Here is a 25958-nt window from a genome sequence, read left to right as displayed (position 1 = left end):
CATTCCTAGTATTAAGTAGCACGCTTAATATTGGACTAAAAAGAAGCTGGTCAAGATGTATAGATTGTACGTTGGATCTTATGGTTCATATGCTTATATTATGAGGAAGTTAGAGAACAAATATTTAGAAAGGTTGGAAATATGATATCGGAGGAAGAGGGAGAAAGCAAAACGTTCAGAGAGAGAGAGAGAGAGAGAGAGAGAGAGAGAGTAACAAAGGAAAATGTGTTAAAACGGGTAGTAGAGAAGAGGACGCTTTAGCCGTCATACTTCATAGCAAGAACAATATGATTGGCTTATAATTCGACACATCTTGCTAAGAAATTGAATTCTTCATACCGCCATAGAAGAAAAGATGTAAGGAGAGCTAGTAGTAAGCAGAAGGAAAACAACTTTTCGCTGATTTGAAAAATAGAAGAAAATATTGGAAGTTAAAATCGGAAGCTAAGTATCGAGATGTAAGAGCTGAAGCTGAAGAACAACGCATATTTCAAGGCCCAAAAATAACATTATGGAAAAGTTATTAGTCCGAGAGTCTGTCAAATGGTATAATAGTTAATAATATTCATACCATTAACAGTTGATTCAGTTTCTTTCTAACACAAGAAGGGTCGTCTATCATAGATACAGAGGAAGCGATAACTGATCGTTAAAATAAGGGCATTAAAATGCAATATGTTTAAAATAACATAGTAATTACGAATCCTGAGGGGAATTGCTTAAGTAGAAATTTTAATTTATGACTGAGGGGGGAAAGTACTGCTTGATGCTCTAAATCGCCTACACAGGACTTGCAATTTTTTGAATGTTCTTGCATAAAGTGTAGTTAAAGAATTAGAATTTTACATAGGGATATCCCTAAAGAATCAACAGTAAGATAAGAAGAAAGTAAGCAGTAGAAAATTCAGTAATACGCTACTCATATACAATAAAGTTTGTGAAAATTGCAACAAACAAGAAAAAAAGTCTCGAATGACATAAGACTTGGAGGATGAGTGGGAAAGTACACCATTAATAATTGAATAAGTTACCAGCTAGTACACGTAGGTCAGGTAGCGAATTTCTTGCGCCCACAATTATAGTAGTGTTACACTATAGTAGGGTAACACTCAGTCAATGAAATGAAATAAGGCCAAATAAAGTGGTAACGTGAAAGCAAACACTAGTAAGCCTTGTTGGCGTCAGAAAGCACAATATCAACATGAAAGCGTTAAACTTACTGCACTGTGTTTGTTTTATGCTGTAATACTGGTACGCTTGTGTGAGTCGACATTTTGACGACGTCCTGTTACGAATGCTATTAATCAGTTGTCTTCAAAGGTCCAATAATACTAGAATATTAACTTAATGAATCAAACATCGGTTCAGATTAGCTGATAAGAAGGAGAAAGACGAACGACAATGTCATATGTATGGGACTGTCTCTGAAGCATATCCCAAGGCCACAATCGATGGTAAATAGCTCAGGTTTCAATCATCTACGCAGTACTCACACTTATTCCGTACAATTTAACAATTTTCATTTCGTTAATATTGGAGGATATTAGTTACGAAAAAAAATCGTAAGGGAATTGAGAAAATACTTGTTTCACATCAATCACAAAAGTATATACAAAGTTTTCATTATTGTATTAAAGCGAAAATAAAAAAGTTCGTACGGAATATTATACTTGCGTGTCGTAAATGTAATTTCTGATAAACGAGCATCAAATTTTCTGATGTTAAGTATTTATTTTAGGATAAGAAGGACCAGTTCCTATAGAGGCTGCCGAACAAATATCTGTACAGCCAGGTGAATAATTTAAATGTAATAACTACACAAAAAGATCGAGTGTAGTTATTTCAATCTATTAATCCATTATTAAATCTTTGCAACCGAAATATAATGTACTCGTTATTATATTAGCACTTGAACAATTTGTATAAGAGAAATATCCAAGAAGAAGTAGAAAACATTAGTGTTTCCCTTAGCTTATGTGACATACAAACTTCACTTTCTTTCATTACAGGATTAGAAGGTCCACACCCTCTAGGTCCAGAGGAACAGATACGGCCTAGTAACAATATTTAAGAATTAGAAACATGAAATTAACTCAACTATTGTTTTAAGAAAATTACCAAGATAGGTTTATTTCAATCCGTTTTATACTGCGATGACTAAGGATATGAAAGCATTGAAATTAACATGAATGCTAACGTAGTAAACCCCGTGCTATATCAGCTTAAATAACAAGGTTATTTTAAATTAATAATGCTGCAAAACATATTTTTTTATCTTACATGTATAAGTCGTTCATTAAAGGACAGGCTTTATTATAAAATTCAAAAGACAGACGATTGGGTGAGATATTTATTGTACGCGGAATCTACATAAATTTCACCAGTTGTAAAGATATTTACGAGTTAAATACATTTAAAATTCCATGTTTTCTGTTCATTCCAGTTTTCCAATAAATCTATTATACTACCTCTAATGTGGTCAAACTGTCAAATTGCCTTTCCACTTATCAGCAATAATAAAGTCGGTTTTCACATATTAGTTAAACTGCATGTATTTCAAATGACCTTGTCTTAACTCACTCCAATTCATCAGTACACTTCACAATATTATTCTATACATCATCGAATTAGACATTAAGCTCATAGTTATTGTTTGATTACCAACATAATATAAACCTGAAGTGTTCATTACATGTCGAGAGTTAAATTTCTCCCCTGCAACTTTTTAATTTCGAACTTTTCATTAAAGCGCCCTATTTGTCGTTTTTGTATAATATAATAAATATATTTCTACTTGTATCTCGTAACTTATGGTTTACTAATACTGAATTATTCTTGAACTAAAACAACCTATAATTGAAAATAGATAAATATCAATTGAAAACTTGATTACTTAATACTGTAGGAAGACCAGAAGTGATAAATGACAAAATAGTTGACACTGGAAAGTATTTTAGAATGGAAATCAATACCGAACACTTGAAAGTCATGAGAATATCCCTAGGAAATGCGTCTTTAAGGGACGGAGTGCAACAATGAGTGGAACAAAGAGTACTTGAAGAGGCTGGTCATTTCAAATATCTTGGAAGTATTTTCACGAGAAACGCTTACTGCACCAAGGAGATCAGATCATGAATTCCTAAAGCTAAATGAGTATCTAACAAGAATTGATCGCATTTAAATTTGAACCACAATACTGGAGAAAGAAGATGTTAGACTGCTGCTGTACGGTATATGGAGTATTAGAGTGTGTGATTCAGAGACTTGTATATTTCTAGCGATAGAGAAGAAATATTTAGAGAGTTTCAAAACGTGATGTTGGATGAATATGGAGTGGATAAAAGTGGTTTACAGAGTAAACAACGACGATGTTTTCAAACGAATAGGAGAGAAGAGGGCACTTGTAGCCATCGTCCGTAGAAGAAGGCTGACTGGATCGGACATACGTTGCTAAGAAATTATTTTCTTCACATTCCCATAGAAATAAAGATGGAAGGAAAGCAAAGAGTACGATGAAGAAAAACACAAGGGGTCCATGATTTGAAAATTAGAAGAAAATGTTGGGAGATCTAGAAACATTTTGTGCAAATTAAGAAAATAAAACTTATTAATTCAAGTTCGTGCCGAAAGGATTATTCTTATTCTTATTCTTATTATTAAAAATACATTCAGCAATGGATTCTATTTTATTGTAATGGAACGGGTGTCTTCTATTATGTCCCACAGGAAACGATAACTGATCATTCTAATATTGACATTTTAATAAGATATTTAGATAAAACTAGCAATTGCGATGCTTGCGAACTAAAGCAGAAACAATCGCGAGTGTTCAAAATGTTGTTCACAACACTTGGGAATTTTTGACTGTTCTTCCCTTATTGTGGCTAAAGAATTTGAGTTTCTGCAAAATGATGTTCTTCAAGAATCTCGAGTAAGGACAAAATAAAGTAAGCAGTAGAAAATCAAAATAATACTGTAATCATAAACAGTACCGTTTGTGATAAATTACAACATTCAAGGAATAATGGCTCGAATGACGTCAGAGGTTGAGTGGGACAGTGCACCATTAGTAAGTAAATGAGTTTTCAGGGAGATGGTGTACAGTCGGTTCAGTAGCGTTTTTTCCTGCTTCCTCTATTGTAGTAGTGTTACACTACACTCAGTAAATGAAGAAAGGTCAAATGAAGTGGCAACGTGAAAGGAAATGCTAGTACGTCTCATTGAAGGGAAATGCTAATATTTCAGAAAACACAATATATGAACGTGAAACGTTTCGATTTTGTTGATTGTGTTTGTTCTATGCTGGTAACTTGGTACGCGTGTGGAATTGTGTGAGTCAATAGTTTGGCCCCATTGCGTCATGCATGTAACTAATCAGGTGTCTTCAAACTCCAATAACAATAGAATGTGAGTTTATTAAGTCAAAGATCGCATCAGATTAGCTGATGAGAAAAAAGGAAAAAGAATAACAATAATGTCATGTGGTGTGGGACTGTCTCTCGAGCTTAATCTAAGTGCACATCGATGATAAAGATCTCAGTTTACAACCAGCTACACAGTACTCACAATTTTTTGTAGAATTCAATAATTTTCTTTCCAACTGTCTTGGAGGAAATTGGTTACACACTTATATAAGGGAATTGTGATAATAATTGTTTCACTCTTCTCATGGAAGTATATACACTTGTTTTATTATTATTCTGTTTCTGTGAAAGTATGAAAGCTCTCACAGATTATTATTGCCATGTACTTCAAAAATAATTTCTAATCAAAGAATTTTCAAATTAATTGATATTAATTATTTATTTCAGGCCAAGAAGTTCCAGTTCCTCTAGAGCCTGGCAAGCAAGTTCCTGTACAGCCAGGTGGGTAATTTTTAATGTAATAATTTTACAAAACAGGTTGAGCATAACTAGTTTAATATAAATCGATTATAAAAAAATTGCAATAGAAACAATAATTTCGTTGTTACATTAGAAATTTTACAATTTCTATAAAAACAATATCCGAGAGTAAATGTGAAGCAGTAGAGTTTTTTCTTAGCGTATGTGACATATAAACTTTGCTTTGTTTCATTACAGGATTAGAAGGTCCACACCCTCTGGCTCCAGAAGAACAATTACGTCCTGGTAATAACATTTAGTAGTTAAAATCGTAAAATTGAGTCAAATTAAGATAAATTTGTTTCGATCCATTATGATATTACGACTGAAAATATGAACACATTGAGATTAAAATAAATGCTAGGTTAGTATTTAGAAGAGAAACGTCAAGCCCGAGCTGCATCATCTTTGATAAGAAGGTTAATTTCAACGAATATTTGTACAAAATATAACTTTGATTTCTTACATACATACCTCGTACATTAAAAGAAACCCTTTAGTATAAAATTCAAAAGGCAGACGATTGGGTGTGATATTTATAGTATGTGTAAACTGGATATACGGCTATAGATTTTAACACATTTACGAGTAAAATAGATGTGTAGTTACATATTTTCTACATTCCAGTTTCTCAACACTTTTGTTGTACTAACTCTAATTTGATAACAAAAACTGTCCTTGAGCTTACCGATAGCTTTAAAGTGTTTTTTCTTACATCATTTGAGCCACTTGTATGACAATAGACTTAAGTTCGAAAATGGAAAGGTGGATTAATGAATTCACTCTCCAATTCATCACTACTACCTACAAATATTTTTGTACAGTGAATTACAGACGCTTAACTGCATAGCTATTGGTTGATTATGATCATAACAGAAATGTGAATTGTTTGTGAGATTGTGAGGTTCAAAATTCTCTCTTGAAAATTTTTAATTTTGAACTTATGCCATTCTCAATAAATGCGGCCATTTCATCTTTTGTATTTGATACGATAAATTTTATTGTAGTTCTCCCTTGTAGCTTATTATTTACTGACATTCAAATTTACTACTTGTCTTTCAACAAAACAATCTTATAATGCAAAATATATAAATATGTATACATAACTTTAATTATTTGGTTTGTCCCGTTCTAAGACAAGAAAGGTTATCTCTTATATCTCCAGAGCAAACGAGAACTGATCGTTCAGTTGTGGGCATTAAAAAATTAAAGTGTATAGATGAAAATGGTAATTTCTACTCTTGGAGAAAGTCATTTGAGTAGAAATTGCACTTTATCAGTGAAAGCCGAGGCAGAATGTATTGTCTAATGTTCAAAATATTCTACACGAGATTTTATATTCCTTCAGTGTATTTTACATAAACTACGATTAAAGAGTTTGAATATTTCCAAAGTGATATCCCTCAAGAATCGCCAATAAGGATAGAATAAAGTAAACAAAAAATTTCAAGCAATATTATACGATGTGGATTACGGTTGTGAAAATTGCATAACCGAAAAAGAATGTCTCAAATGACGTCAGACTTGCAGACTAAGTGGGACAGTGCAACATAAATTTGTAGTTTCTTCACGAGAAACTTCTAAAGAGTTTGACCATCTACAATTTCCAGATTAGTATATTAACTAAATATTATACACGTATAAGTTCATATTATTTGGGCTTAAATGATCCCTATTTAACAAAATACTAAAGGAAAACTTCGTCCCCTAATGTGTTTCTAAAATTTGTTTTGGTATTACGAAATTGTGTACAGTATTAATACTAATATGTAGAAGCTTTTAGTCTACTATTCTTGCCTCATATTATACCGTAACTACATCATTTCAAAGACATTGTAATTGACAAGTATTTCAATATACTTAAAGAGTTTACTATAGAAGGGGTATCAATTCAAGCTGCTACTATCGATTGTAAAATATAGTTCAGTAGCAATTGTTTCTCAATAATATGTTCATTAGTAAGAATAGCACTTCAAGGTTATCTTCAAACATCCAATAATAATACAATGTGAGTAAGAAATTGCATTAGATTAACTGGTAAGAAGAAAGGAAAAGTATTAAAGATAATGCCATGTGTATGACACTGTATCTCAACCATATCCTAAGGCCACAATCAATAATAAGAATTTCAGTTCCAACCATCTGCGCAGTACTCACATTTGTTATGTACAATTGAACAATTTTCATTTCAAGAAATTTGGTGTAGATTGATTACGAAGAAATCTAAAAGGAACTGGGAAAATACTTGTTTACTCCGTTCACAAAAGTATATACAACATTTAATTATTGTATTTACACGAAAGTATAAAAACTCGTATGTAGTATTTAAATATATTGTCGCATGCATTCACCCCCCATGTAACCCCCCCAAACACAAGTTTTCAAATGTGCTGATATTAATTATTATTTTAGGTCAAGAAGGAGCAGTTCCTATAGAGTCTGGCGAACAAATATCTCTACAGCCAGGTAGGTAATTTTAAACGTAATAACAAGAGGAAGTAGGAAGCATTAGAGCTTCCCTTAGCTTATGTTAGATATATAATTTTGTTGCCATTAGAGTATGCAGCAGCTAATGAAACATGTTCGTTTTGTTCTATTTCGGGATTAGGAAGACCACACCGTTTGGTTACATAGGCAAACGTCCCCATACGTTTTGGCAAGAAACGTAAAACCTTCAAAACAAAATATTAACTCAAAGCAGATAGAATAATAGACCAAGAATATTAATGATGTAAGAATGAAAGTCCATTCAGTCTCCGTTGCTGTGACATAAATGTTAAATCGTGCATTAGGCAACACTAAACTAAGTAAATTCGTAGTAATGAGGCTACAAAACATCTTTATTTTTTACATCTTCCACTCATTAAAGTAAGGATTTCGTCAAAATTTCAAACAACGTCTGATTAAGTAAGACATTTTGGTATGTGAACTACAGTGTGCGGCAAAACAAACAGTACTAAAATCACATCGTTGGCGTTTATTTATTTATTTGTTGTACAACATAATGAAACATAAGAAATGTTCTCAAATGTCAACTAAACGTTATTCAATCCATGTTGTAAATTTAAGAAGATTCGTGCCTGCATATCATGTTTTCAAAATGTTGACCATTACATCGCGCACATTCTTCATAGCGGTCCTATAGATCGATGGACATGTTAGTGAAAACGGGTTGCTGGAACGACAGAACAATGAGCGAATCCTCTTTCTGAACTACGGTATACTGGTAGGGGGTTATCTGTTCGGAAAATTGCTTCCTTCAGCATATCCCTTATGTAGACATCCTGAGTTCTGAGCCTAAGGAAGTGGGAAGGATATGGAAAATTCCCGATAATTTTACGGGCGTGTTTCATAGACATTCCTGGTTAAAGTATAACTTTTACCACAGTTGTATCAAGATCTGTGAGTTACATCACGTGATATTTATAATTGGACGGACTCAGGGTAAAAGGTAAAAAGTAATTGTTATTCATTTTTCAGGAGAGTCATCTTATTACCTTTTACCCAGTGTGGATTCCATTGTAGCTCAATTATTCCCTTTTGCACGTCCCTTTTACTTGTTTTTGGTCACGTTTTTTTCATAGGGCTTTTCAAACAAAATGCGCCATTTAAAATACTACAACTCTGTGTTAGAAACCGAAAATTGTAAAAAAGTGACTTGTTACCTTTACCCTGAGTCCGTCCAATTACAATTCCTAAAATAATCGAAAGGAAGAAAAAATGTCATTTTCTGTTTTTCTGCTTTCACTCTTCAATTGGATTTAATCTGCACTGGCTAAATGAAGCATATCACTAACATAGGCGAGGGTTCAAAACTAATTTAAAAGAACATGGATTTCGGTCTATGTGTTAGCCGTCTCTTCTCAAACTTAATATCGTACTGATGGTACATTATTCTACACTTTCTTCTACATTGGTGCACAATATTTGTCCATTTCAAAGCTCTTGCAATTGTCTCAAACTATAATTACCAATAACCCCTATATGTTATTTAAACAATATGAAGTTAACACAAAAATAATAACAAAGTCAATATTATTCAATAATAGGTTCTACACCAGAACCTTTTGGTGAGTTCGGTCAAATAGAAATGGTAGGTTAGTGCATTCTTTAAATATTAGACATGTATGGGTCCAAATTATTTGGGCTTTGATTCGAACTATCTAACAGAAAACAAAAGGAAACTTCCTCTTTCTAATGTCTTTGTAAAACTGTATTCGACATTATGAGATCGTCTTCAGTGGTAATACTAATTATGTAGAAGATTTTTGCCTACTATTCTCTACCTCAAGTTATACCATAACTACTTCGTTCTTCAGCCATTATAATACTCGCTCAAGTAGTTCAATATATTTTTGGTGCTAACGGAAGAATGAGTATACATTTAAGCTACTAATCATAAATTCATATGTGTTCGAAACTCAACGCAAGCAAATGAAATGTATTGAATATGAGAAAACCTTTTAAAAATGTTATTTCTAACGAGGAACTACATAGTTTATACGGTTTACCCAACATTGTTAGGGTCGTCAAGTCTAGGAGGCTTAGGTGGGCAGGTCATGTAACTAGAATAGAAGAAAGTAGAAACGCTTTCAAAGTCTTGACTGGTAGACCCATAGGAAAACGACCATTAGGAAGACCTAGACGCAGATGGGAGGATAATATTAAGATGGATCTCGCAGAGATAGGAATACAAAGTAGAAACTGGATCCAATTAGCTAAGGATAGAAGTCAGTGGAGAGCTTTTGTGAACGCGGCACTGAACCTCCGGGTTCAATAGGCCATAGAGTTAGTTAGTTAGTTATTTCTAACTTAGTCCGCTACGTATGGAAAATTAAATCTATGATGATATGCATACGAGAACATTTTCCACTTTCGACTTAGAAATAATAATAATAGTATCAATTCAAGCTTTATAAACCACGAATTTAGTTACTTGAAAAGCTATCCTGGAAATCCTAAAAGGTTAACAATATTGCTTTGAGTTCTCTGAGATTTGTGTGTTTTGAGTGTTTTGAGCATGATCATCACAATATAGAGATGCACGAGACATGAATGGCCAATTTTGATTTTTGTGAGGATAACTTTATTTCTATCACTACCACATCATGCCGTCTGCCAATTTCTCAAAAATGGTTTAACTGAGTATAGTTTATTTTATTGGCCGGTTTTATTATGCTTACCATTGAGAGTTTATCTATTGGAGTGAAAAGTTACTAAAGTCAGAGCACAAAAGAGTGTGATCCAGTGTATAACCTTTCAAATCAACATCTAAAATACGATTTAATGAAATGAATTAACATCTATGTTTCTTCAAAATTAGGTACCTTACTGCAAACTATTAGTGTTGTCCATGGCCAGCCTCAATACTCAGGTTAGTTCGATATCTGTAAATATTACAGTGCAAATACTTAATTACTACGTTAAATAAAGTTGAACAAAAGAATGGTGTTTGACATAAATAATTTACCTCTCTTGTCTTTTTCTATGCTACATACGGAGAGACATAACTAAATATTAGTAAAAATATGCACGTTGCCCCTCACCAGTTTTCACGTAGATAATCCTTCATAACTCGCTAGTTTCAGACTGTATAAGCCATAAGCTTAATTACCACTAATGTTATTTTCGAACAAAGGCTACACCGTCTTAATCTATTCTAATCAAACACGAAGTTCAATCTATGTACTAATGCTAAATCCTGGTACATGAATTGATTGTGTATCTCTAGTCACTATGTATTTTGCCTTTTAGCAGGTCCTGGGATTAATGCGGACATTTTTTTTAAATTTTAGATTTCGCCCTGGAAATGTTTCTTCCAGGTTTCTCGATCTTGAACTTCCTCTTTTAACAACCAATAATTTCTTCTGTTTTTCAACTTATCAATCATCTGTATTCTTCTTCTTCCTGTTCCACGCTTCTTTTCCATTTTTCCTTTTATGGCAGTGTGAAGAAGACAATTTCTTCGCGAGATGTGTCGAATCCAAACTTTCTTTCCTACGAAGGATGTGGGTAGAAGTGTCCTCTTCTCTGCTATTCCTTTAAAATATCTTCGTTTGTTGCTTTCTCTGTCCATTTAATCTTCTATATTTTCCTCCAACAACACATTTCGAAGCTCTCCAAATTTCCTTCTCTAACTTCCGTAATGTCCAAGTGTGAACCATATAGTCCAATGCTTCATATATAGCACTTGACCAACTTCTTCTTAAGTCCAATATTGAGCCTCCTAGTTAAGAGTGATCTTTTCTTGTTGAATGCTCCTTTAGCTATGGCAATTCTTTACTTGATCTCTTTGGTGCAGTAGGCGACTCTCGCCAAAATACTTCCCAGACATTTTAGCTATGGCAATTTTCGACCCCTTCAAGTTTTCTTTACAATACTGTGATCAGTAAGGGCATGTTTCCAAAAGATACTCCCATGAGTTTCGATTTTTCGATGTTGATTTTTATTCCATATAGTTTCCCAGTGTCAAATACTGTGTCAATCATCTCCTGTAGTCCTTCCTCGGTTCTAGCTATAATAACAGCATCATCTGGATACCTGATCTTGTTAATGATCTGCCCGCCAATCTTGAAATCTATTCCTATTAATGCTTTCTTCGACCCTACGTATATGGTCCACGTGTCACGAAACAACACTTAATCCTATTTCTTTCCGAATGACCACCCCGGTCCAAAATCCGTACTTAAAATAATAAGAAAACAGAACATATCTAATTTTCAAAATACAGACCAGTCCACCGGGAAAATAATCCTGAGAAAAAGTGGAGAGAGTTTTCGCCGGTACTGTATTAAAAGCTCACCTAGCGCACCAAGATAATGTAAATTTATGACTCTCGCTTTTAATATACAAAACTTAAGCCAAAAATTATTTCAGTTGTTCAAGGAAGTTACTTAGAAATGACAGCCCTACTATTTCAAATATCAAGGATAAACAACTTGTTATATATAGAAGGAAAAATTTTTAAAAAATCAGAAAAAACAACTAATAGTACACAAAAACTATTAACTATTCGATAATAAAAACTCCTACAGTTCCTGATGGAAAACAGCCTAGAATACATTTTTCCTCCAAAAAGCGCCATTACAACATGGCCTACAGCAACCTCTAATTGTCTCGCCTTTAAGTATTCAAACTTTCTATTAGCAAAATTTCATACTTGCTTGTGTCTAAATGTGTCAATCCTTAAATATTCATCTTTCTAGTACATTGAGTATACTCACGGAAATCCACTGACAAAAATTTTCAACATTTTTTACAAAACATAATAATTTAACCAAGTGAAAAAACAAACACTACATACCTTAAACAGTGACCAACTGACGATCGACGTCAGTTGATCCATAGCTTCCATTTCGGGTTCGAAACCAACCAATCACAATCTGGATTTTAGACCACGAGGGCCACGTCATTTTACATTACTAGCTGGTACCAGATCTTCGAATATATTTTCTCAATTCATTACACACCTGTTAGAAACCAGAAAGGTAGGATGGAAAGGGTCAAAGGGAGAGTAAGGTCATGTCCCCATAAATAGAAGATGGCACCATCTACTTCGTAATAAATAAATAATGATAAGTTAACTTATGTTGTATACATAAATCACACAAAATCTCATTACCATATTTTTGACAATCGATGTCGTCACACACGGTAATTACATTATACCGAAACGACCCCGAAAACTGAAGAAGATATAAATTTAATACTTTTTCTATGTTTTATTATTTGCTATGTTGTATACACAGGCTACATAACTAATTTCGTACATTTTTGTTTCACGACAAGAAGGACCTTCTATTATAACTCCAGAGGAAGAAAGACCTGTAAGTCCAGGTAAGATAACATTAAAATTATGCATTATGAGCAAAAATAAATAAATAAATAAAACATAAAGTTGACTTAGTCTAATTTTATAAAAAACTAAACTTACATGTTATTAATATTATAAAACGATGACGTGTAAAGTAAGATGAATTTAATTTCCTTTAATTTAATTGCCATAATAATAACTGGCAGTATTGAACTTGACCAACCTCAATATTAATCTTAGTATCTTGTAAAATTTTAAGGAATAAATGAAATTTTGTTTTAAAGTCAAGGTATGCAAATGAATGCTATTTAAAACAAGAATAACTATTTTAATAATGTCATTTGCAAGATAGTCTCCTCCGGATGCAGATTTTAACCAATAATAATAATAAATATGTGAACGTTCTCCATTGAAGACTTCTAAATAATCATAAAAGTCTCACTTCAAACTTAAAAACAGCAAACTTTGTTGCATACAGTTTTTTGCTAATCAAAGCTGAATCATCTAACTAGTCCAATCACGAACGTTTATAAAACTGTTCAATCTATTAACGATAAGTGCTTCACGTTTATTTTTGTTCGTTATTCCTTGTGAAATGACTGACATTATCTCACATCAAAGCAAAGGAATACGTAAGGAAAATAAAGAAATTAGAAATATATAAATTAAATCTTACATTCCTTGCTTACTTGTTTTCACTGGCTACGTAGGAGCAACTTTAATAAATACATTTTCTTTCTCTTCAGAACAAGAAACACCTTCTCCCATAGTTCCAGAGGAACAGAGGACAGAACGACCAGGTAATGTGATAAAAAACACTTCTTCACGGTGAAAATTTTGTCTCATTTTGGATCACAATCAGTTCAGATCTATCATTTTAGCACGATAATATTACTAACGGTTGTCATAGACACTACTGTTTAAAGCATGCAATTATAAGGCAGGTCAATCGCCATCTGTGAGATACTTGATATGACATTTGTAGTTATAATTATCATAATGGAAACAGAAGGGAACAACGAGTAAATCCATTGCAATGACATAAATTGGGATGGAAGGGAAGTCTTACATATTTTGTTCTTTTTTACTCCCTGCTGTTATCTGAATGTATTTTAACATCAATTTTTACCCTACTTTAAAAGGGTTAATACCTGCCTCGTCAGTCCCGTCATTCCTCATTGCGATTACTACGACAAGCACTACATTATCATTCAAACTGACTGACAATTAAACACAAAATGGCGTGCAATTGATGGTATTGTGTTTTTGGCCTTTCAACCTTTAAGTGCCAATAAGACATAAGCAACGACAGAATATGTAAAAACGTTTTCTTTAAAATTCTTTTCTTTGCATTGACTCTCTGTGTCTATGTCTTTGATGCGAAACTAGTATATTGACTCAACCGTCAACTCTGTCTTTATGTTTTCGAAAGCCTGATCCTAAAATCAAATCAATAGTTTATTTTCATTGACCTGGTTTTATTTTGTTTGTCAGTGGGATCTCATCAATTAGAGTAAATAACTGCTAAGAGAGCAAGCTACATACATAAATATTTAACTAAGTTTTAGTACTAAACGTGTGAATGTATCTGATTATCATTTCTCAAGAACATAAACCATTATAACATGCACCTTTCAGACTTTGCAACTCACATTCCTAATTACAAGAAATGTTACTTTCCAATAAAGCGTAAAGCGTCCCAAGCGACGAAGTTTAATCAATGTGTTGACGTTTAGTACATGAAGTTTTTTGATTCTATATCTCTAGTAATTACGTATATTGTTCAATATAAGTATCTCATTTCAAAACGATCCTGAAAATTTTAGAAAATATAAATTTAATATTCCTTTTTCTGTTTAATTATTTGCTAACTCGTGTGCTGAGGCTATATAACTAATTTTGTTTGTTTTTCTTTGAATACAAGAAGGACCTGTTATAACTCCCGAGGAAGAAAGGCCTGCAATTCCAGGTAAAGTAACAAAAATATACATAAAATTAATAAATAAGGTCGAATTAATCTAATTTAAATTTACAAACTAACATGATGTCAATATTACAAAGTGATGACAAGCAAAGGTAACGTAAATTTACTTTATTTAACTTTAATTACCATACAAATATCTGCTAGTATTGAACTTGATTAGACTGAAAATTGAATATAGTACCTTTAAGTATTGCATGTAATAAATTCATTTGAATTTGAAAGTCAAGATAAGCAAATGTACGCTACTGAACACAAAAAATAACTTTCAAGGTTATGATTTGCAAGTTAGTCCCCTCTGGATGGAGCTTTACATCATTTATGATTATAAATATATGAACGCTCTCCATTGAGAACGTAGCAATGGTCACAAGAGTTTTATTTTAAGTTTTGTAAACTGTGATCTTAGTTACCTGAAGGTTTGTTTCCAAATAAAGTTGAAATGGTCTTTCTGCTCCGATAAAAATCCATACAAAACTTTTCAGTGTATTAATGTTAAATGCTTGGAGTTTGTTTTTCCCCTTATTCCTTATGGGATATTTCACATGAATTACCTCAAATTAGTACCATGTAAATGAAAGTTATAAACCTTGTTTACTTGTTTTTGCTGGCATATATAGTAGCAATTTTAATAAACACACTCTCTATCTCTTCAGGACAAGAAACACCTTCTCCCATAGTTCCAGAGGAACAGAGCACAGAACGACCAGGTAATGTAATGTAAAGGGTATAAACCTTCTCTACGGTGAAAATTTTCGATCATCTTGGATGTAAATCAGCTTGATCTATTATTCTCACACAATAGTTTTACTGGTGTTTCTCAAAGGCACTACTGTTTAAAACGTAACTTTTTAAAGTATTTGGATCGAATTCTGTGAGTTACTTCATATGATACATGTAGTTATAATTATCATAATGTATATAAAAGAGGACAATATGTAATAGATAGCACAAGGTATAAATTCGAAAGGAAGAAAAGCCATATATTTATTTTTTTTAAATTTCTCGCTATTATGATAAATTATTTTAACATCAATTTATTTTAAAAGTAATTATAATAGTTAAGTCCTTCTATTGCAGTGTGATTGCAAAGACAAACACTTCGTAATTACTCCTATGTGAAAATTGAACAAAGAAAAGCGTGATCCTGTAAATTTCGGCTTTCAAATATTATCAAGTCAACAAGTTATAAAATAATGACAGAATATGGAAGACTTCGTTTTCTTTTAAATGATTTCTACTGCATATGGCTCTCTTTGTCCATGTTTCTCATGCGAAGCTTGTATATTTCAATCACTTCCGAAATTTTGTATAGTTTTTCACGATTGTGATATATTTAGACTTAGCATCTACAGTACTTTTAGATTTCAATCAAATTGCCTTAAATTTAACATTTTAAACAAGATGATCTCAAACGCTGTGGGGAGGTTTAGGTACAAAATATTAGACTATACAGTAGATGCTCAAAACAATTCGCGATGATGAAGGTTTATAATTCGCAGTAAATATATAAAGGGTAAAGAGAATGTAGGAGCTTTTTCACAAAGCCTAGTTCATCTAATTTATATATTCAGGCCTAGTACCTGAGTATTCGCATTAGGTATAGATTAAAGATGATTGTAAAAGTTCTAAGCATTATTTATTTTCTGTAAATTTAGGCACCGTGACAGAAACTATAACGGTGTACGTAAGGAGAAAATTTACAACTTTCGTATTTTTACCATATGTTTGTTATCTTAGGTTTGTGCCAAATATCAAGTTTACATATTTATAGGAAGTATTATGTACGTTTGGTTCACTGACTAAGTGCACAAAATAGATTTTAAAAGGATTTTACAACCGTCTATGTTGTAAACGGTTTGAGAAAAGACATTGGACATTGATAGATGGCATCACTAGTGGAGGTTAGAGACAATGTAAATATATATTTGCATCATAGTATTTCTGATATTTTATAGAAACATAATTTACAGTACAATTAGTATCTGAATGATTCAAATTTAATTGCTCGTCAGTAGCGAGTTTATGTATCGCCGCCATAATACGGTCCTTTCCTCGAAGTAATAAAACTTTTAAAAGTGCACTTAGTTTACGTCAAAATTCCAAAAGAAACAGAGAGAACAATTTACAAAATTAAAGTAGAAATCGCAAAATGAATAAAATAGCGAAATGTGTAAGAATATTTTACAAAGGAGCAATAATGATAACACCTAACCAGAAAATCAAATCATGAAAGATCAAATGCCATTCACTGTCCATGTTCGACGAATGAAATTGAGAAAGCCTTCCGAGCTTTGTACGGCTACTAGGGACAACATTTCCATTCAGATAATAATATTAAGAGACATTAGTAAGCGTTTCCTGAGAACTGATTACTCTGAGCATTTTACAAGAATCTGAAGAGTACTCAGTGAGATGATATAATATTCGCAAACTGGACGGTTATATTCGTTGATTATATAGGGAAGTGTGAACTTTGAATGGTAAATATACAATTTTGTCAGGATAACTTCATTTCTGTGATTAATACGCGATGCCGTCTGCCAATTGCCGGAAGAATTGTAACTGAGTATAGTTTGTTTTCATTGACATGGATTATGTTTGCTTGCCAGTAAGAGCTCATCGATTACAGTTAATATCTGCTAAGATCAGAACACAGAAAAGAGTGATCCGTTGCAAAATCTGTAAACTTTACATAAAAAATGTTATACTTAATATTACATATATGTACAACTTTTAAAAAATAATTAACATTCATATTTTTTTATACATTAGGTATCTTACCAGAAACTATTGGTGGTGTGCTTGGGCAGCCTCAATACCCAGGTTAGTTTAGTAACCTTATATATGACAATGGAAATGATTATTTACTGTAACCTGTTAAATAAATCTGAACAAACAAATGTTATTTCATGTAATATATATTATGTCTGTTCCTTTTTCCACGCAAGGTGTGGTAAGATCCAACTAAATATGTGAAAGTTTCCACTCATCACCTTTTAAGAATACAATTGATCAAAGCTCTCGCTTCAAACTGTGTGAAATTGTAAAATTAGGTATCATAAATGTTATTTCGAAACAGAGACTAAAAAGTCCCAATCTCGCCCAATCAAAGACTATGTCCAATCTATGTACTAATGCTAAGTACTCGTACATTACATTAATTGTTAATTTCTAATCATTATGTAAATAAGTATATTATTTCAAAAAATTCTGAAAGTTCAAAAAGTCATATAGATAATTTTGTTTTCACTGTTTAAGTATATTCTTTGTCGTTTGCAAACACAACGTAACTTTTCATTTGTCTTTGTTTCAGCAGAAGAAGTACCTTCTATTATAACCCCAGTGGAAGAAAGACCGGGTAACGTAATTTAAAAATTATACACAAAATTATATATATATATATATATATATATATATATATATATATATATATATATATATATATATATATATATATATAAACATAAAATAGGACTAATCTAATTTACATAATACAAACTTACTTGATACCAATATTATAAACTGAGATGAAACAAAATTAACATGAATTAAATTTTTCTTTTAATTTAATTACCGTATGAATCATTGTGAGAATTGAACTTGGCAACTTTTAACATTAAATTTAGTATCTATAATATTACTAGTAAGAAATTCATTTGAATTAAGTTCATTTTGAGTTTAACTTTCCTTTCAGCAGCGAGTCTACACAAGACAGGACTTACAGATTAATCTGGAATCTGAAATACATAAGCTTTCGCTGGGAATCGAACCCGGGACTCCCACGCCAAAGTTGGATACGCTAACAACGTAGCCACGAAGGAACTCTAAATTCATCTGAATTTCGAAGTCAAAATAAGCAAATGAACGTTATTCAAAAGAAGAAACAACATTTTAAATATGTTATTTGTAACTTATTTGTAACTTAGTTCCCTCCGGATGGAAATCTAAATCAATGATCAAAATAAATATCTGAAGGATCTGCGTTACCGGATTTTATAAATTGTGAAAGTAGATACCTGATAAAGGCTGAAATCCTCCTATTGCTTCCATCAGGAACTTATATGAAACTGTTCATTCTATTAACGTAAGTACTTGACGTTGATATCTGTCCGTTATTTTTTAAAACACTTCACATTAGTTATACCGAATGAAAGCAATATAAAGAGATAAAGAAGATATAAATTAAATCTTAGATTCCTTGCTTACTTGTTTTCATTGACGTATATAAAGTCAAAACGAATAAATGCATTTTCTTTCTGTTCAGGGCAAGAAGGACCTTCTCCCATAGTTCCAGAGGAAGAGAAAACTGAACGTCCAGGTAATGTAATATGAAAAGTATAAACCTTCGTCTGGGTGAAAATTTTTGGACACCCAACGAGAATTTAACTGGCGTTTGTCACAGACACATCTGTTTAAAACATAAAACTTTAAGACAATTGGATCAGGATCTCTGAGTTACTTAAGATGCTATTTAAAATAGCATCTTAAAATGCCATTCTTAAAATAGGCAAATAAAAGAACAATATGTAATAAATAATCCATTGCAGTGACAAAAATTGTAAGGAAAGAAAAGCGTTATATATTCTGTTCTTTTTTTAATTTCTTGCAATTATGTCAAAGCATTTAAACGTGAAAATTATCTTATTGTAAAATGTATAATGCCTTTGTCCGTCTAATTATAGAGAAAAATGAAATGAAATCTTTCAGTTTTACGTCCCATGATTATGCCGGTTAGGCTAAAGGAGACGGTGATGATGAGAGATGAATGAAGTGGTGGAATGAAGAAAGTGGGAGGAAACGGAAGTACCCCGAGAGAACCCACGAGCACGGTGTTTGTCCCAATCATAGAGGTAGAACCCAAAATACTATTTTCCTTCTTTGAGACAAGATAAGAAACAAAATGGCGTGCAGTTTTTGAAACTATTCTAGGCCATGTGAGCGTAGGTTTTAATACCTTGTAAATAACGGAAAGCTTGGTTTCCTTTCAAATTATTTTCATTGAAATTGGCTCTCTGTGTCTATTTCTTTAGAGGAAAGCTAGTGAATTAGCCCACCTTCAACACTATGTTTTCAAATATATATATCAAGTAGTGGCTTTAGTTAACATTGTAATAAATAAAACTGGGCCCATCTGCAGTATTCTTCACATATCGTACAAACTGCCATTAGATATAACACATGAAACAATACTGCCTCTAGCGCCGATCTTCTAATTTCTTGTGCTAGCCTCACAGCATATGCTCACAAAACTCAGGGGAGATGAGAACTTATGATCCAGAGTCTTTATGTATATATATAAAGAATTAAGATTACATAAGTTTTTATAAGATTGTATATAATTATAATTCCTAAAATGTTCGAAAGGAGAAAAATTCTCTTATGCTCTGTTCTTTTTCTATTCGCTACTGTTATAATAAAGTATTTAAACGCCAAACCTATCGAATATTTAAAAGTTTTCTTTGATTATTTCGTATGCAAAATTGTTCGTCATTGTGATTACAAAGACGAGTACTACATAATCACTCATATTAAGTGAAAATGTACACAATATGTAGTGCAATTTATTTACAACACTTGGTCTTTCAAACGTTAGAATATCAGCATGTTACAAATTACGATAATATATGTAAAACTTGTTTCTTTTTTTTAAATTACTGTATTTTATAATGTCTCTCTTTGTCTATGTCTTTCAAGTGAAAGTAACATATTTGGAATGATATGAAATCTTTAAGTTTTACGTCCAACCGTTATGCTGGTTAGGCTAAAGGAGAAGGTGATGATAAGTAATGAATGAAATGATTGAATGAAAAAAGTGGGAGAAAAGGGGAGAAAACGAAAAAAATGAAATGAAATTTTTGAATTTTATGTCCCACGATTATGCCAAGTAGGCTAAAGGAAACGGTGATGATGTGTAATGAATGAAATGGTGGAATGAAGAAAGTGGGAGGAAACAGGAGAACCCCGAGGAAATCCACGCAAACGGTATTTTTTTTCCACTAGGGAGAACATTGAGTAAACCCACGAAGAGGTGTTTGTCCACCACATAGTCCATACGGAGCAAGGTGGGATCGAACCAGGAACACAGAGCACCGGAGATGAACGCTCTACCACCGAGCCACCGCGCCCCGAAGTAATATATTGGTCATACTCCACACTTTGTTTATGTTTTACAGGATCTAATAGAAATTGCACGTTTGCTACTGGTCTAATAAATAGAATTAGACGTAACATGTGCAGTATTTTTTCGGATCTGAATCCAAGTGTTGTTATTCTTAATATTTTAAAAAAGAATACCTCTGATACAAAGCGAAGATGTTCGATGCAAAATATTAGCCTCGCAGTAGATGCTCAGAACAATCCGTGGTATGTTACATACTGTATATGGAAAGTGTAAACGCAGTACAAAAGTATTTTATAAGGCTGAATCCATCTATTTTATATTGTAGCAATTCTTATTAGGTGAAGAATAAAAGTGATTGTAAACGAAATTAGCATGATTTTATTTTCTTTAAATTAAGATACAACACCAGAAAGTCTTACTGGTATACCTAAGAAGGATACTTACAATTTTCGAATTTTTGCATATAGTTATATATAGTTTACATTTGTGCTAAATATAGTTTCTAGATTTATAGAAATTACCAGATAGGTTTGGTTCAATGACTGGGTGTAAAAATTTGATGTTTAAAAGTATTTTGTGTCCTTTAATTAGTAATCGGTTGGAGACAAACATAGAACATTTATAACTGAAGGAGGTGTGATAAGTTATAAATGTAATTCGTGTAATATTATTAATAATAATTTGAATAAACCTATTTTTGATTGCAATTAATATTCGGATGACTAACGTTTAAAGTGCATGGCAGCAGTGAGTTTATTTCTGCACGTCATGATACAGTCATTGGCCGAAGAAATGTACACACTAATGAATTTGAAACAATACTTTCTGAAAATAAGTCTTCTTTACATCAAAATGCTAAAAATAAAGACATTAGAAAATAATAAGAACTATAATAAATTAAAGTACAAGTCGTAAAATCAATAAAGTGGCAAAATACAAAGTATATAAGAAGAAAGTAAGTGAAAAACAAGCAACATTAATAACACGACCCAGGAATCAAATAAGAAAACATCAGAGCACATACACAATCTTAACTTCTCGAATAAAGATGTGAATGGCGTCATTGAAAAACGCATTTTCTTCCAGAGACTAGTATTAATCCTTTTAGGATTTTTGGTAACTTTTGTTACCATAGCGAAGTGTAGTTTTTGATCGCTTCTTTAGGTTCTATATCAGGAATTTAAGCCGTTGTTTATTGGTCAAGTCAAGGATAGACTAAAGAACGCCCCAGGTACGTTTTTGAACCAGATGGACTGGGGCGCAGGGCCCTGAATTTTTCTTTGTTTCTTAAGGCAAACTTCAAGAATTTATGACGCCTATAGTTTTCAAGGTATCAGATTGAAACTTTGCATACAGATTGTGTACATTTTGATGTTTTTCAAACTTTTTGACATCAATACGCAAAGTTGGGGATGGGCTCGAGGGGTGCAAGTGTTCCGAGTAGGTGATTATTTTTCACAAATATGTCCGGCTATTCCGGCTTTTCGGTTCTGAGTGATACAGATACGTGAGTGATACGTTGGAAAGGGCTTGTTATAGTGAAGAAAATGACGTTTTAAAAATGACTCAAGGCCAAATAGTAATGACGCAGCAAATTTTTATATGTATATAGGGCCTAAATTCAGACTTTTAAATATCTTTTTCGCCCTTCGCCTTGAAATAGAAGATTGAAATTTTGCACACATTTTATGTACTTCTATAAAAAAATTCAGATCCCTACGTAAACCCAGGCCCGGGCCAGAGACGCAAAGAGTTTTGGCTGGATTTTCAAAAAAAAAAAAAAAAAAAAAAAACTCCGCTGTTTTCAAATTTTCCCGTTCAGGAGTATCCTTACACATGAGTGGTACCGGTAAAAACTGCTCGTTATACTGAAGAAAACGGCGTTTGAATCGCGAATCACAACTAAATCAAATAGTAACGACGAAGTACATTCTTCAAGTACATTCTTCACAAAAAGGATCACATTCAGACTTTCAAAAATTTCTCTCGACCTTAGTTTCCAACATACAAGATTGAAATTTTGCACACGCATTATGCGTATTCAAAGCATTCATCAAAGATGTATACATTCCATACGTATACGTAACAGAGTATTCTTTAAAGAAATTAAGGTGCGTACGTGAACGTAGACTCGGGAAAGAGAGGAAAAAAAATTTCGAAAAATAATAGTTTTCGAAAAATCTCCCGGTTTTATCCGATTTTCACGTTTCTGGTTAACAATACGGACAAGTGAGTGGTACTGGTAGAACGTATACTCTAGTCTGAAAAACACTAGGTATGAATCATGATCCTAGAATAAGGAGTAAAGAAGCACTAGCTGTATATGTGAAAGTCAAAAATTTATCTCAAAAAGTGGAAATCCTAAAAGGGTTAACAGTTATTAGTAAGAGTTCTCTGAAATCTGAGTGTTTCGAGCATCATACTATACGTCCAGATTAGTCAGTGAAACGATTTAGTCTTTGCAAAAGACCGGCTACCTCTAAGCACTATATAGAGATGCGTGAAACGTGAATGGTCATTTTTCAATTTTGTGAGGATAACTTCATTTCTAAGACTAGCACACTATGCCGTCTACCGGTTTCTAAAAAATGTTTTGACTGAGTATAGTTTATTTTATTGGCCTAGTTTTATTTTGTTTGTCAGTGAGAGGTTAACTAACTGAAGCAAATAGCTACTAAGATCAGAGCACAAAAGAGTTTGATCCAGTGTATAACCTGTCAAATTAACATTTAAACTGTAACAGACAAATTTAGGATATGACTTTAATGAACTTAACATCTATGTTTCTTTAATATTATGTACCTTACCGCAAACTATTAGTGTTGTTCTTGGCCAGCCTCAATACCCAGGTTAGTTCAGTATTTTTAAATATTACAGTGCTAATACTTAATTACTACGTTAAATAAAGTTGAACAAACGAATGGTATTTCACATAAATAATTTACCTCGATGGTCTTTTTCTATGCTACATACGGAGAGATGTAACTAAGTATTAGTAAAAATGTGAACGTTGCCCTTCACTATTTTTCAAGTACATAATCGATAATAGCTCGCTCGTTTCAGACTGTGTAAGTCATAATCTTATTTATCACGAATGTTATTTTCTAATAAAGCCTACATCCTCTTAATCTAGTCTGATCAAATACGAAGTTCAATCTATGTATTGATGTTAAATTCAGGTACATGAAGTTGATTGTGTATCTTTAGTCACTACGTATTATTATTATTATTATTATTATTATTATTATTATTATTATTATTATTATTATTATTATTATTATTATTATTATTATTAAGTATTCCGTATTTTGGCAGGTCCTTTTTTTCGATTTTAGATTTTGGCTTGGAAATGATTCTTCCACGATTCTCGATCTTCAGCTTCCTCTATTAACTACCAATATATTCTTCTATTTTTCAACTCATCAATCAGCTGTGCTCTTCTTCTTTCTGTTCCACGTTTCTTTTTCATCTTTCCTTCTATGGCGGTGTGAGGAAGACAATATATTCGGAAGATGTGTCCACTCCAATTTTCCTTCCTATGAAGGATGTGGCTAGAACTGTCTCCTTTTGTCCTATTCTTTTAAAACTTCTTCGTTTGTTGCTTTCTCTGTCTATTGTATCTTCTATACTTTTCTCCAACAACACATTTCGAAGCTCTCCAAATATTCCTTCTCTAACTTCCGTAATGTCCAAGTCTCTGAACCATATAGTCCAATGATTCATATATAGCACTTGATCAACTTCTTCTTAAGTCCAATATTGAGCCTGCTAGTTAAAAGCGAACTTTTCTTGTTGAATGCTTCTTTAAATATGGCAATTCATAACTAGATCTGTTTTTTTGCAGTAAGCGACTCTCGCCAAAATACTTCCCAGATACTTGCAATTTTCGACCCCTTCAAGTTTTATTTATTCTACTCTTATTCGTAAGGGCGTGTTTCCACGGGATACTACCATTATTTTCGATTTTTCGATATTAATTTTCATTTCATATAGATTCCCACTATCAAATACTTTATGAGTCATCTCCTGTACTCCTTCTTCAGTTCTAGCTATAACAATCTGCATACTTCATATTGTTAGTGATCTGCCCTCCAATTTTGTAATCTCCAATTCCTATTAATGGTTCCTTCGACCCTACGTATTTGGTTCAAGATAATTATTTCATTTGAAAACAATCCCGAGAACGGAAGAATATATAAATTTAATACTTTTTCTATGTTTAATTATTTGCTATGTCGTGTGCACAGGCTACATAACTAATTTCGTATCTCTTTTGTTTCAGGACAAGAAGCGCCTTCTACTATAAGTCCAGAGGAAGAAAGACCTGTACGTCCAGGTAAGAGAATATAAGAGTTATATATTATATGCAAAGAAAAATAAATAAATATACGCATAACGTTGAATTAATCTAATTCAATATATATACATAAACTTATGTGATATTAATATTATAACACGATGAAGTGAATTTAATTTTTTAAAAATTTAATTACCATAATAACTGCCAGTATTGAACTTGACTCTGGAAACTGGTAAAATCAGGAACGTTTATAAAACTGTTCAATCTATTAACGATAAGTGCTTCGAATACATTTTGGTTCGTTATTCCTTGTGAAATGATTGGCATTGTCTCACATCAAAGCAAAGAAATACGTAAGGAAAATAAATGAATTAGAAAGACAAATTAAATCTTACATTACATGCTTACTTGTTTTCACTGGCTACGTAGGAGCAACTTTAATAAATACATTTCCTTTCTCTTCAGAACAAGAAACACCTTCTCCCATAGTTCCAGAGGAACAGAGAACAGAACGACCAGGTAATGTGATAAAAAAAATTAACACTTCTTCTCGGTGAAAATTTTCTTTCACTTTGGATCACAATCAGTTCAGATCTATTATTCTTGCACGATTATATTACCGACGCTTGTCATTGACACTATTGTTTAAAGCATGTAATTATAAGGCTGGTGGATCGCTATGTGTGAGTTACTTAAAATGATATTTGTAGTTATAATTATCGTAATGGAAACAGAAGGGGACAACGAGAAAATCCATTGCAGTGACATGAACTGGGAAGGAAGGAAAATCTTACGTGCTCTGTTCTTTTTTACTCCCTGCTGTTATATGAAAGTATTAAAATTTCAATTTTACCCTA

General features: G+C 32.6%; 1 protein-coding gene across 1 annotated transcript in view; it reads left to right on the top strand.

The window, feature by feature from the left end:
* Positions 1-25958, top strand: part of LOC145692677 (uncharacterized) — a 1521027-nt gene that overhangs the window by 616310 nt on the left and 878759 nt on the right. Inside the window, exons 157-168 of the mRNA XM_081768059.1 lie at positions 4812-4865; positions 5082-5129; positions 7296-7349; positions 12672-12719; positions 13443-13496; positions 14621-14665; positions 15334-15387; positions 17453-17503; positions 17994-18038; positions 18945-18998; positions 25084-25137; positions 25567-25620. Of these exons, the coding sequence (XP_081624185.1) occupies positions 4812-4865; positions 5082-5129; positions 7296-7349; positions 12672-12719; positions 13443-13496; positions 14621-14665; positions 15334-15387; positions 17453-17503; positions 17994-18038; positions 18945-18998; positions 25084-25137; positions 25567-25620 (615 nt within the window). The remainder of the gene's footprint in view (positions 1-4811; positions 4866-5081; positions 5130-7295; positions 7350-12671; positions 12720-13442; positions 13497-14620; positions 14666-15333; positions 15388-17452; positions 17504-17993; positions 18039-18944; positions 18999-25083; positions 25138-25566; positions 25621-25958) is intronic.

The sequence above is a fragment of the Thermobia domestica genome, chromosome 8 (assembly GCF_964235325.1).
Source record: "Thermobia domestica chromosome 8, izTheDome1.hap1.1, whole genome shotgun sequence".
NCBI classification, from domain to species: domain Eukaryota; kingdom Metazoa; phylum Arthropoda; class Insecta; order Zygentoma; family Lepismatidae; genus Thermobia; species Thermobia domestica.
This window is presented reverse-complemented; position numbering and strand designations above follow the sequence as displayed.